Source organism: Eumetopias jubatus, unplaced genomic scaffold, assembly GCF_037043125.1.
Source record: "Eumetopias jubatus isolate StellerSeaLion01/CBP00866 unplaced genomic scaffold, mEumJub1_p1.0 scaffold_1, whole genome shotgun sequence".
In the NCBI taxonomy this organism is placed as follows: domain Eukaryota; kingdom Metazoa; phylum Chordata; class Mammalia; order Carnivora; family Otariidae; genus Eumetopias; species Eumetopias jubatus.
The window spans coordinates 47,768,766-47,782,634 of record NW_028274807.1 but is presented as its reverse complement, the minus strand read 5'-3'; the positions used below and the strand labels follow the sequence as shown (position 1 = coordinate 47,782,634).

The following is a 13,869-nucleotide window of genomic DNA, read 5'->3' as shown; positions in this document are numbered from 1 at the left end:
TTTATCAGATAGACAAAAGTTAATAAGCTCAATAATGTATTAATAAATCTCCCAAAAGCGATGCTTAGTTTAAAAAAAGTAAGTTCCATACACTATGATACCACTTAGGTAAATATTTAAAACCCACAAAATAGAATACTTTATATATGGATATATAAACATGTAGCAAAAGTTTAAAGGCAACCATAAAAATGAAACACACCGACTTAAGAAAGATATAAGTTGGGGCGCCTGGGTGGCTCAGTTGGTTAAGCGACTGCCTTCAGCTCAGGTCATGATCCTGGAGTCCCGGGATCGAGTCTGCATCGGGCTCCCTGCTGAGCAGGGAGCCTGCTTCTCCCTCTGACCCTCCCCCTTCTCATGCTCTCTCTCAAATAAATAAATTTTTAAAAATCTTTAAAAAAAAAAAGAAAGATATAAGTTCTGTGGGGGGGAACAGGACACAGGACTTCAGGTACTCCCTTTTTTTTTAAGAGGTCTGAAGCAAACATAGCAAAATTTGACATCTGCTTACCTTGCTGGTGGGTACACAGTGCTACATGTGTTATTAGCTATTCTTTTCTATATGCATGAAATATTTTTTAAATTAAAAGAAAAACACAGAAAAGAACATAAAAGACTTAGATTTAATCTCTACCTTCACAAAGCATGGAGCCAAAGCAAATGGGAGCAAAATTCCACAACATGCCAGATCCATGAATACCCCTTTTCTTTATCAGGGCTATTATGAATTCTAAAATATGCACTTTCTAAAAATGGATGCTTTTTAAATTTTATTCTTTTGGGGGGGAGGGGCAGAAGGAGAGGGAGAGAGAGAGAATCTTAAGCAGGCTCCACATTCAGCACAGAGCTGACGTGAGCTTGATCTCACAGCCCTGAGATCATGACCTACACTGAAATCAAGAGTCAGATGCTTAACCAACTGAGCCACCCAGGCACCCCGCATGGGATTTGTTTTATCTGGGGGGAGAATAAAAGTAAATGTGTGTGCTTGCTTTCCTTATTATTATTGTCAAAGTAATCATTATTTTAGACTTTGAAAAGTACAAACATTTCATGTTAGACGTTAAATTTTCTGAAGGGCTATATGCAAGATATAGGGAGACCGTGGTGAGCACCATATTAGCGGAGATAACTAAAATCTGTTGCTACAAGATGATGACTGTACCAATTACATAAAATATCCCAAGGCAGGTCCATAGGATGAATCTGAGCCTGTGAGTGCCATGCCAAGAGTAAATATGGGCAAAGTTTGTGACTGAATATTTTTAAATATATTTTTAAGTGTAAAACTGACCTGCATTAGCTAGATTTTTCTTAGAAAACATACTTGTGTCCATGACCAGAGCATTTCAATTCTGCTACAAAGGTTTTTGAAAAGGAAAAAAGAAAAGAAAACATCTCTATCATCTAGAACAGTAGAGTTGAGATTACCATAATTTTAAGATTTTATTTATTTATTTGAGAGAGAGAGAGAGCACGTGGTGTGCATGAGTGGGGTGAGGGGCAGAGGGAGAAGTAGACTCCCCGCTGAGTGGGGAGCTGCATATGGGGGCTCAATCCCAAGATCCTGAGATCATGACATGAGCCGGAAGTCAGAGGCTTACCAACTGAGCCACCCAGGTGCCCCCAATTTGAGTGTATTTTTTAGTGTAACAAAGTTTGAGACCTACTTTTTGAGGTACTGAGCAATATTTGAAGTTCAGTCTCCCCATCTGGATTAAGTTTGTCCACATCTCTCTCCACAGCTGTGGAACCAGGAAGGAGATAATCACTAGTTCCTGTCAGAAAGAAAAAAGTAGAATTTTAAAAGTCTACATTTTCATAGATAGAGCATTACTCATGGTTGATAGAAGAATGCTGTCTGATATTATAAGTACATGAGACAAACCACTCACCTTTCTTCACAGAGAAGCGAACGTTTAGAGACTCCATAGTGCTTTCTGAAGAGAAAGCCATAGACTCTACCGCCACATTAGGTTTCACCACTGACAGGTTACCCGAAGACGTAGAATAAATCTCCATTTGCTTAATAAGTCTGTACAAGATAAAACATAACAACGTAATATTCTAGAGATTTGTCATAAAATCAAAGGTGTGTGCTCTCTCCCACATTCCAGTAGAAAGGCACGACCATAGAACTCATGTGAACACTGGCACAATCTACTTAAAATAACTTATTGTCTTCACCAGAATCTTGCTTTGTTATGTATATACTTTTTCTAAAGTTCTGATGGACTGTTTCCACTGAAGGATACCTTATGTATAGATGCCAGAAAGTTGGAACTGAACAATGACAAAGTTTCCCACAGAAGTAGTCTTTACTGTGTTGCCCTTCACATAAAGGATGGTGTTGCTACCCATCATTGGCCAGACATGTGCTTCTTGTTTCTCCAGTGATGAGAACCAATTTCCACTTATTCAACTCCCTCCTCTCACCCAAACCCCTTGGGGTCTAAAGCATCTCTTGTTAGTTGTTGGTTCCAGAGGCAACAGTTCATTTGGAACCATGCAAGAATAGAGCTCTGAGCTCACTGCCTCGGTTATTAACTCTACATTGCAGGTTTCCACAATGTTCTTTTCTACTTTGGATGACTTTAAAGACAGATTAGATGGAAGGTGGGAGGGAGTGGGGGAAACTGTCAATTTGGTGTTTTCCAGAGAAAAGTCATAAGACCTTTTCTTTTCCTTGTTTCCTGTAAGAAATACTTGCACTATTTCTGTACTTGACAAAACAAAATCTCTTCAGCTAAGATAACTGATTCAATCTAGTTTTCCCAGAAACGAAGGGATTTCATTAAAATGTAGTTGTTCCATATTCTAAATCTCTATTTTGGCCATTAAAGTATTTTTCCCTTTCCCCAACTGACATAATAGACAAATTTTAAAATAATTAAAAATTGCTTTCATAAAGAGAGTATGATAATCATTTATATGGAAACATTTGAGTTGGCTTCTCTGTTTTGAATGTTTTCCTTTCGTAACACCATTTTCTGAATTTTTAGCAATTCACACTATACATTTCCCACTTAATGAATAACGATCATACTCCAGAGCTGCTTTCGACAGGAAGACTACATAACAAAATTTTAATCTTATAAGAACATATTTCATACATTTGTCAACCAAACAATATCTGTTGAGCACCAACTAAGCGGTCATACCCTATGAAACACCGGAGATAGCAAAAGGCACTCCCTCAGGCATTGGAAGTCTAAAGGGAAGGATGTACTAGATATCTGAGAGTGACTGCAGGGTTCACAACCACTTTTGTTTTTTATTTTTATTTTTTTTTAAAGATTTTATTTATTTGACAGAGAGAGACACAGCAAGAGAGGGAACGCAAGAGGGGGGACTGGGAGAAGGAGAAGCAGGCTTCCCGGGGAGGAGGGAGCCCGATGCAGGGCTTGATCCCAGGACCCTGGGATCATGACCTGAGGCAAAAGCAGATGCTTAACTGACTGAGCCACCCAGGTGCCCCTCACAACCACTTTTAAAGGGTTGCTCTAGCCACAGCCACTTTTAAGGCCATTTTTTCCTTCCATATGATTCTTCCCTGCTCTTGCCATACTGATTTGATTAGAGATGAGTGCTTGCCTCGGACTACCCAATGCAGAGAATTGCCATTGGCCAGTATAAGTGACTGGAAGAAGAAATCAGATTATTTTCACTCAGGAATTTTCAAGTTAGTGCCATAGTTATATCAGGAAAGTCATGGTTTAGAGGCAACCAGAGAGGTCATTCTGTCATTGTAAGGACAAATACAAACTTAAAATAAGAGGCTTAATTTTTCCTGTTGAAAATAAAAGATGGGATGCCTGGGTGGCTCAGTAGGTTAAGTGTCTGCCTTCTGCTCAGGTCATAATCCCAGGGTCCAGGGATCTGGTCCCTCATTGGGCTCCCTGCTCAGCAGGGAGCCTGCGTCTCCCTCTCTCACTCCTTCTGCTTGTATTCCCTCTCTCACTGTCTCTCTCTCTCTGTCAAATAAATAAATAAAATTGTAAAAAAAATTTATATATATATGTGTGTGTGCACATATATATATATAAATTCTTTTGAGAACTAGATTGGCATTTTGTCCACTTTATGACCTAGGAATGTCTTTCTCAAGGACATAGAAGCCATCTCTTTGAAATGTAAACATCAAGGGATTCCCTATTTCCCAGTTCCTGTGAGGGTAGGAGCCTAATTTTAGTGGGTGGGTACCTTGCTCCAAGTTGCAAAGCTACCTCTTGTCATAAAGATATGAGAAGTTTGTTCTTCCTCTGGATAAAGTCAGTTAGCTAACACAGATGATCACCTCAATTACTGGGTTAATGTAAGATAAACTATGTGTGTTGGTGTTGTCAAGTTCTCTTAATTGAGGACTGGTTATTGATTACTAGTTATATCTGCTTGGCTATATAAAGAGGTGAGATTCCTCTCTGTCTGCAATCTCTTAGTATTTGCCTGTGATACACATCACATTCTGGTTTAACGTTTATGCAATAAAAAGTGTTTTCTTTCTCTACTATGTTTGAGGAGAGCATTTCTGGGTCGAGAAAAGATTTTGTTTTTAATTATATTTCCCCAATGTCATGAACAGGGTTAATTTATGATAGAGCAGAAACTAGAAGATGAAACATACATGTTTATTGAGTCATGTTAATTATAAAGACCAACTGCTAACTTTTTTTCAAGACCAAATATATAAAAGTCAAGTATCATGCTAGTGATTTACATATATTAACTCAGTTGAGCCTCACAAGAGTCCTTCTGAAGTGAGTCTCAAAGTTATTCCCATATTATACTGAATAATCTGACGCTCTTCCAAGAGAAATGAATTTGTCCAACATCATGTACCGACTAAATAACATTGCTAAGATTTGAACCCAGGACTGTCTGACTCCAAAGGCTGTGGCCGCAACCATTATATTATCCCAGAAGGAAGGCCCACAAACTCCTGTACGGGGACCTTCAGAGCTGCCTTGGATGCCCTGCCATCTTCCTACTCCAGAAGCCATAAAGCCCCGCCATATTATGATACTGTTTTTAGGTTCCCATGAGATTCCATAAGCCTCTTTACAATAGATCTCTGGTCAAGATAATTTAAGCAGGCATCTTTTAACCAAAGAAGGCTGGCTGGAACAAAAATACAAATAGAAATGTGAAATGTAAACGTACAAGGTGGTCAGTATTAGGGAAGCAGTTTTGCATTCCCAAGGATAGGTAAACAAGGACAATTATGAGCCCTGAATTTGACAGCAAAGTCTCAGGGTGATAGCTCAGTCTTTGTGACAAATGGTCAAAATGGAGAAAAGAGGTCTTAGATTCACTGATTGCAGTAGGATGCTCTTAACAGCAGAGACCTTGCCCCTGGCTCCTCCCAACTTAGACCAAGAGAATGGATGAATGGATGCTAGAGAACTTCACTAAGACAACTTGAGCCAGCTGGAGCTGGGCAGGTTTTTTTCTTCCTGTCACCCTCCTGTTTTACTCTCACACTTCCACTTCTCCCCATGAGTGGAGAAGGGGAGTCCAGTAGCTTAGGGATGCAAACAGGAAATTGTGAATGAAAGAAGGGAGAAGCCAAAGTGAGATGGGCCACGAAGGCCCAGTGTCTGCCAGGAGACCCTGCAGGTAGGCCCAGGTTCAGGGGACAGAGTTTGGAAAGGAAGAGTTCCCCAGAGCAGCAATTAATTTTCTTCTCCAGGGAGAGAGGAGCTTTAGCATCACCTCTGCTGGCAGTTCCTGAGGAGTACTAAGGGCTTGGTGACCTGATCTGGGGGGTGGGAGCCTGAGGCAACAGCCTTATCTAAGTGAATGAGGCTCCGAGTCCACGAGGGCTTATGCATAAGACCACCTGGGAGAGTCAACTGACAGACCAGGATTAGAAAAGTAAGCAGACTAGAAATCCACAGTGGGAGGAATTACTACGAGTGTGGTTGTAACATTTCATATTTCAGTGTATCCCATATTTAAAATTTTTATTCATCCTCTAATCACCTATTTCGATGCCATTGGGATATTGCACATAAATCACACAGAATCGAGTTTTTCTCCATGTCTTAAGCCAGTAAAATTCCTAATTGCTTATTGTCAGGACTGTATTTTCATCTATATCATGATGTGTGACTTTCTCAGCCAAATCTTATAGTTGCTCTCTCCTCAGCTTTCTCACCAAAAACATCCACACTTCTCCCTTCCCTCTAGCAAGACTGCAAGCACAGAGCCTCCAGCTCTGAAGGGAGCCCACTCTGGCTCTCAAGCTCCATGTTCACTGAACAGAGACTCTGAATCCCATGGCCACTTCCTTCTCCAGTTTCAAGAAAAATGGGAGTCTAGGGGTGCCTGGGTGGCTCAGTCGTTAAGCGTCTGCCTTCGGCTCAGATCATGATCCTAGGGTCCTGGGATCGAGCCCTGCATCCGGCTCCATGCTCCACAGGAAGCCTGCTTCTCCATCTCCCACTCCCCCTGCTTGTGTTCCCTCTCTCACTGTGTCTCTCTCTGTCAAATAAATAAATAAAATCTTAAAAAAAAAAAAAAATGGGAGTCTCCACACTCCCAGTGAGAAGGGCCCAGACTCCTATTGAAATCTGAAGTCATAAAATACGCCAGTTAAACTGCTGAAACAACAACCTCTACCACCATCTCTCAGAATTACAATATTTGAATGTCTTATCCATTTCATGCTTTTGTACTTTTTCTACTTTGAGGGCTCAACACAGTAAAAATGAGAAAACTGAGAACTACTTCTAGGAATTTCTCCTAAAAAAATAATGGGCCAGGCAAACAGAGATTATGTATAAGAATGTTGATTGCTCAAAATATTAAAAGACTTGAAGCAATCTAAATGTCTTTCAACAGGAATTGCTTAAATAAAAGTTCACTCACATTATGCAGTATCTAAAATTTATGTTGTATATATATAGATATTTATATTGAAAAGATGTTCATAAGTTATTACTAAGTGACAAAAATAAGCTATAAATCAGTAGAGTATGTAATATGATACAAACACAGAGAAAGATCTGGAAGAATATATACCAACAGGTTAATAAAAGTGGGACAATTTTTTAAATTTTGCTCACCTGTATATTTTCTTATTTTTCTATAATGAGCATATAAATTTACTTAAATTTTTTAAAAATCAAGAAAATTATATATAAGGTAAAAGCACAATGAATCCTAGTTAAGAGACCGCTGTAATAAAGTACGTAAGTCTTATTATAAATATACAACCAAAAGTATGTCAAAACATAGGAATCAAAAAGAGAGAAAGCAGGTAGAGTTGGATTTTTTTTTCAGTGTAGCCTTGGGAAAGCTAAAGAAAGCTTAACAAAGATACACCAGGATCTTGGGGATAGCTGAGTTGTGCGTAGGGAGCGGGCAACATGTCCTGCAAAGTTATGCTATTATTTTCAGCTCTGTACATTGAGAAGAGTTGGAAGAGCTCCTTTTGTGCATGCAGGCTGACCCAAGCTTGGCCATGCCAAACGAAGGCTAGGAAAATAAGTTCTAGTCCAAATCATCCCAGTTGCTCTCTATCTCCCAGACCATGGCCACCCCAGGAAGCAGGAGTTAACATACAACACTCTGTCCAGTAAATGAAGATTGGGTGGAAAGTCAAGACTTCAGTCGGCATTCCAGAGGACTCAGCCAGTTAGTGCAGCCAGGAGAGAAGTAAAGTCACCTCTCTTCCTGCTTTAACCTAGGAAACTAGATAGCACTTTGTAATGTTTTCTTTCCCAATTGGAATTGGGCTTACGTCGTAAAGGTGTCATCATTATCAGAAGCAGTAGCAGCAGCTTCCTGAAAAACTTCTTCCCCGGCATCTAGAAGTTGACTCACTGTTGTTACAGCAATTACTTTTGCCTGCCAGGAAGAAGGCAGCAAATGATCATCAAAGAAGACATGTATCAGACATCCTCATCGCCATCATTATCATGCATTATTACGGTGTCAAGTGGCACCACGAGTATGGTAATCTAGAGGCGAGTAGTTTTCAAACTTGAAGGTTTAGTTTTAGACGGCAGAGAGACTAAAGATAAGGCATGGGGAAAATTTAAATTCAGTCCATCAGAAAGCTTAGGCTTCTGAATCTGGCCTCCAGGCAAGGTCTTTCCCAGAACCTCTACCCCACCCCCAAGAACACAATAGCAGATGCTTCGATTCAGAAGCAGAAACAAAATAAGACTGAAGGGCTCTGATTGTGGAAATATTACAGCCCATAATACTTAGTATAACTATCATTCTTACTATTGAACTAAGTAAAGCGGTTTCCAGTTTTGTCTTTCTTTCTGCGTCTGTTTTTTCTTCCCCTCCCCCTTTTTAAAAACCTTGTGAGTTTTACCTCAGGTAGAGCATTTCTGCTTGAGTTGAAGATCTGCCCGACCACTCTAGTGGCAGAAATGATGCCCTCTGGAGTTATTCTATCGACATCAGATGTTAAAATCTGAGCTTCAGTCGAAATATTCAGAGACTGTGTTGAAATATTGACTATCTGTTTAAAAAAAAAACAACTCTAACTGTATACAACTATGTCTAAACACTTTGCAAGCAATTGCAGGTCAATAAACTGGAATTTAGCTGACCCTCGATCTCCTGCATCTACTCAGTTTTTCATGTTTGCTTCTTTCGTTGTGTAAAGGACAAAGTACATGCAGGCTGGTGGCTTTTCCAGCCTTTACCATCTGCTGGGATCCATTAACTGAGGCTGCCTTATATAGACCAATGCTACTCAACGTGGGATCCATGAACCCTGTAACTGTTACAGGGCTCAGGGAGATAAGCATAGAAACTGACTATAACTGGTCAGAAACTTACACAACAATTGTATCCTGTTGAATCTAGTTATTTTTTTCAGTGATTTATATTTGGATGGGAGCTACACTTGCGTGAACATAGCATAACATATGGACTTGTTCTAATCGCTATGTTGTACACCTGAAACTAATGTAACACTGGGTATCAACTACACGTCAATAATAAATAATTTAAAACCTTTTTTAAAGAGGAAAAAAGGATTTATCTTTTTTTATTCCATTTTCCTAGGAATTCATTGTTATTACATTTTACAAAATTATAGGTCTGCAAGGGATTGGAAATTTTTAAAACAGGCTTTTCAGCACAGTTTGAGAAACACTGACCTAGGCCATATCTCCAGGTACCAACTGGCCTCCTGGCTCTGGTGTTGTGAGGCTAAAACATGTTAATCTGTATTGCCTTTAGTGGAGCCAGGTGCTAACGTGTGTATATGTGGCTTTGTTTTTCACTAGATGGCAGCATTACTTCAAAAATCAAACCGAGGTCACAGGCCATTCATTCACACTTAGGGGAGAGTTGAAAACAGTAATTCAATCAATAAAAACAACGAAAGCTCTCATTCAATAGCTAGGTTCCTGCTCTGTGCTAGGCACTTTGCTGGATGTTTTACCGGAGTTATCACATTTAGTACAAAAAACAACACTGTGAGTGGAGCATCCTCATCCCTGTTTAAAGGTTTGGAGAGGTAAAGGAGTCCACGCAGCTTACAAGTGTCAGAGCTCACAGCCAGAAACTGGGTAGTCAGACTCCAGAACATAAGATCTTTCCCCCAGTCTGTGTAGTTGGCACAAATGATGGAGTTGGCAGCCATCTCCACTCTCCACTCCCAACCCCATCTCTACCCCTATCCCTGCCCATCTACAATTAGGGACCCGGAGTGATACAGTGTAGGCTTTAAAATAAAAAGTAACTCCATCACTTTTTGGCTGTGGTTCACTACACCTCTCAGAGGTAGCTTCCTCATCTATAAAATAGGTACATAAATGTCTATCTCTATATAGTTGTTTTAAGAATTAAATATGATAAAATAACATATGTAAAATGTTAGCACAGTATTTGGCACACAGTAAGTGGCTCAATAATTAGTATACTCACTCTAGTTATCTATGAGAATAACTGAGGTTCTATAAAGACTAAATGAGATAACATATTTAACATGCCCTGCACTTAGAAGGACCACTTAAAGTTTCCTTTTCCTCCCCTTTCTTGGCCCCAGATATTAGCAATTCTATGCATTTGCATATAGGTATACACTAGGTTAAAATAATTTTAATCTTGGAGCGCCTGGGTGGCTCAGTTGTTAGGCGTCTGCCTTCGGCTCAGGCCCTGGTCCCAGGGTCCTGGGATCGAGCCCCGCATCGGGCTCCCTGCTCGGCGGGGAGCATGCTTCTCCCTCTCCCACTCCCCCTGCTTGTGTTCCTGCTCTCCCTCGCTCTCTCTCTGTCAAATAAATAAATAAAATCTTTAAAAAATAATAAAATAAAATAATTTAATCTGCATGAAAAAATATCTAGTCATATATATTTCCCACTTCACTGGCTCATGGACACAGCCCTGGGACCAGCATTAGGTCCTAGGGTTCCTTCCTCAAAAGGTCTTTGATGCTTGTTGTTGTTGTTTCTCTTTATTCTGATTCAGTCAACCATCAAAATACCTTCCTTTTGGTCTCAAATGTCAGTGATCTATTTTCTGATATATTTTCACTGCTCTAAAAAGATGAGGCCGTTTAAAATGTGTTGTAGACTATCATTTGCTAAAATTTGCTGAACCAACAGGTCCAACAGTCCTTTTTCACAAACAGATGTAAACTTAAAAAAAAAAAAAGAGTGGATTCAGTTACCAGTTTTTGTTATTCCTAATTTTAGAGTTGACTACTAGGTATCTAAAGAACAGAGACTTCACACAGAGTCAGAACGTTTTCCAGTTGCCCAGCACACGGGCCACATGGCATACCTGCTTTTCCAGCGTTTCCAGAGTTTCATTGCAATTTCCTTTTGTCACATTTTGTAATTCTATCTCTCCATATATGGTAATATTGCATAGCCGGGTTGCTATTGGATTGCCCGCTTTAAAAAAAAAGAAGAAAAAAAGACAGTGTTTGCAAAGATGGCCACTAGCAACTAACTGCCTGCTTGGGTACACACCCCCTTCTCAGGGGGACTATCCCGCTCCTCCCACCGAGGGGTACAGTCTATGCCTCCATTTTCTGAATCTGGGCTAGACTTAAACTTGCACTGGCCAACAGAATGTTCTGTGAGAGTTCCAGACCTTGGGCCTCCAGAAGACTTGAAGTTTCAGGCTTTGCCCTCTTGGAACACTGTCCGGAAACTATTGTACTAGGAAGCGGCTCTGACCTACTGGAGGATGAGAGGCTATGTGAAAGAGAACTGAGTCCATCCAGCCAGCACCAAAGCGTCATGTGAGTGAGGGTGTCTTGGACATTCAAGCAGTCCATCAACCCACAGAACTATGAAAAATCTAAATCATTTTTCACTGAAGCCACAAAATTTGGGATGGTTTAATATACGGCAATGAAAAAGTGAATCAGGCAGTCATTACGGGAAACTTTTAGGCAGATGTCACTTGTCTTGATTTTTAAATCTGAAATTTCCTACCTTCGAAGTCTACAAGGAAGATGTGCCTTCCAACAACTAGGGACATAGGGCTTTGAATTGGATGTGATGAGGGTTGAGAGAGCAGAAGTAATATGAAAAATTCCTACTAGAGCAGGCCCCTGGGTGGCTCAGTCTGCCTTCAGCTCAGGTCATGATCCCAGGATCCTGGGATCAAGCTCCACATTGGGCTCCCTGCTCAGCGGGAAGCCTGCTTCTCCCTCTCCCACTCCCCCTGCTTGTGTTCCCTCTCTTGCTGTCTCTCTCTCTGTGTCAAATAAAGAATAAATAAATAAAATCTTTAAAAAAAAATTCCTACTAGATATTAAATTATCTATTGAACTTTCGTTCTCTATCCAAATCTGAGTAACACCTGAAAGGCAAAGAGTTCCATTGTATTGTAGCACTTATTTGATATTTGGTTGGCTCTCAATAAACCCTTTTTGAATCATTGGGTTTATTTCCTGTAATTATCACCGAGCCATCCTCCCTCAGTGTCCTCCTGTGACTAATGCTTAAGAGCCAAAAATGTAATATATATCAAACAAGTGTGATGTCCCTTGATGAACATATTACTGACACTTTTTTTTTTTTTTACTGTTTCTGATTTGGTAGCACACAGTTATTTTTTGTAGCTGTATCTCTTTTATAAATTATAATGAAAGAGTTAAGATATACAAAAAATGAAAAATTAAGACAATAGGTATCCATAGACATACCATAGAGTATAAGAAGTAAGTACCAATAACATGAAGCCCCCATGCCTTTTACCTTCTGAGCTTTTAAGCAAGAGTCTAGAAGGACCTATGTAAAGAATAGGATCATGAATATTTGAGTAGGCATGATATATATGGGCAGAAGCAACTTGAATTCTGCAAATGGAACACTGGTCTACATAATCTCTTAGAATAAATAAGATAAAGAAACACACAGGAAAGACCAGTACCTGTAAGTACTACAATATTTCAAAGAGCCCTTGACACACACAAAAATAAATACCTAAATAAAATGTGAAATTCTCCCCAGGGTTATTACTGACAGAAGTTCTATCAAACATTTTCATAAATGATCTAGACTTGGCAGTATTACTGAGATATCCAGTTCTGCAGGAAATGATGATATCCTGCAGGAAAATGTGAGAAATATGAGGCCTGGTCAAAGGAAAGTCAATGCAGGGGCGCCTGGGTGGCTCAGTTGGCTAAGCATCTGCCTTCGGCTCAGGTCATGATCACAGGGTCCTGGGATTGAGGCCCACATCAAGCTTCCTCCTCGGCGGGAAGCCTACTTCTCCCTCTCCCACTCCCCCTGCTTGTGTTTCCTTTCTCGCTGTCTCTCTGTCAAATAAATAAAATAAAAAAATCTTAAAAAAAAAAGAAAGAAAGTCAATGCAAACAAAGTTCAGATAAAACACTAAGGGAAAATCATACAGCATAATGGGCTCTAAACTGTCATAAAAGGAATCCATGCATTTTTAAGGGCTACTCTTGGAAGGGATTACCAAATACAGCATTGAAATAAGTTATCAAAATCCTGGATATCACCAGGAAGCATATTAGAAGTTAAAAAATGTTATTTGCTCCTTTATTCTTGGAATGTCTCTGTGGAAGCAAGGTTGTCATGCTTCAAGGAAGGTATGATGAAGCTGGAGAATGTTCCAAGATGGATAACTAAAATGACCAAGGAGATGAAGAACTACCAACTGTGGACAGACTTAACTGAGCATCTTTACCTGGAAAGAAGATGTCTGAAAGTAGATATGGTACAAATCTATAGCTAATGTTTAAAATTCAGACCAATTATATTTTATAGAATTTTATATATAAAAAAATTTATATAACCAATTATATAACTCAATGAGCAGATATTAATATGTTCAAATTCCAGGACATAAATGAACCTGGGAAAATAAACCAATAGAAGAAGGATTAGAAGGAATTTATAACTGACCCATATTACAGTTGTTAGGGGAATTAGAATTATGTGAGGTTACATCCTAAACTTTGAACGTGGGCATCATGAAAGGGAGCCAAGTCCTTCCACAAAATCTTCTTTGGTGCCTCTTCCAGGGATTTAATACTAGTTGGAGGGAAGATAGGCATGACCCAGCGTAGTGATTCATATGCTTAAACAGGAGATGTTTGGAAAAACACATACCATTCAAAGTGTCCTTATCGCATCTTTGCTGGGAAGATCCATATTTTCCCACTGGAATTTTATCAAAAGTTAAATTCTCATAGGTACTCTTTTCACAGAAATTAGCTACAATGAAAAGAAAATAAATTTTTTCATCATAAATTATAATTTTCTTTTTTAAGATTTCAAACCAGATAAAAATCAAAGTTCAAAACCTATTCAGTATAATTTGAAGGCTAATAGAAGACTTTAGGACTCACTGACCCACCTGGAACTTCATACTTTTTTTATCTGGTTAATACCATTAGAAAAACTAATA

At 39.5% G+C, this 13,869-nt stretch overlaps 1 protein-coding gene across 2 annotated transcripts in view; it reads right to left on the bottom strand.

The window, feature by feature from the left end:
- ADGRG7 (adhesion G protein-coupled receptor G7) overlaps window positions 1-13,869 on the bottom strand; it is a 64,476-nt gene that overhangs the window by 28,841 nt on the left and 21,766 nt on the right. For both annotated transcript variants that reach the window (XM_028119242.2, XM_028119243.2), the window contains exons 3-8: window positions 13,572-13,676; window positions 10,759-10,871; window positions 8,333-8,482; window positions 7,748-7,854; window positions 1,899-2,038; window positions 1,674-1,781 (exon numbers count right to left, since the gene is read on the bottom strand). In XM_028119242.2, coding sequence (XP_027975043.1) covers window positions 1,674-1,781; window positions 1,899-2,038; window positions 7,748-7,854; window positions 8,333-8,482; window positions 10,759-10,871; window positions 13,572-13,676 — 723 coding nt within the window. The remainder of the gene's footprint in view (window positions 1-1,673; window positions 1,782-1,898; window positions 2,039-7,747; window positions 7,855-8,332; window positions 8,483-10,758; window positions 10,872-13,571; window positions 13,677-13,869) is intronic.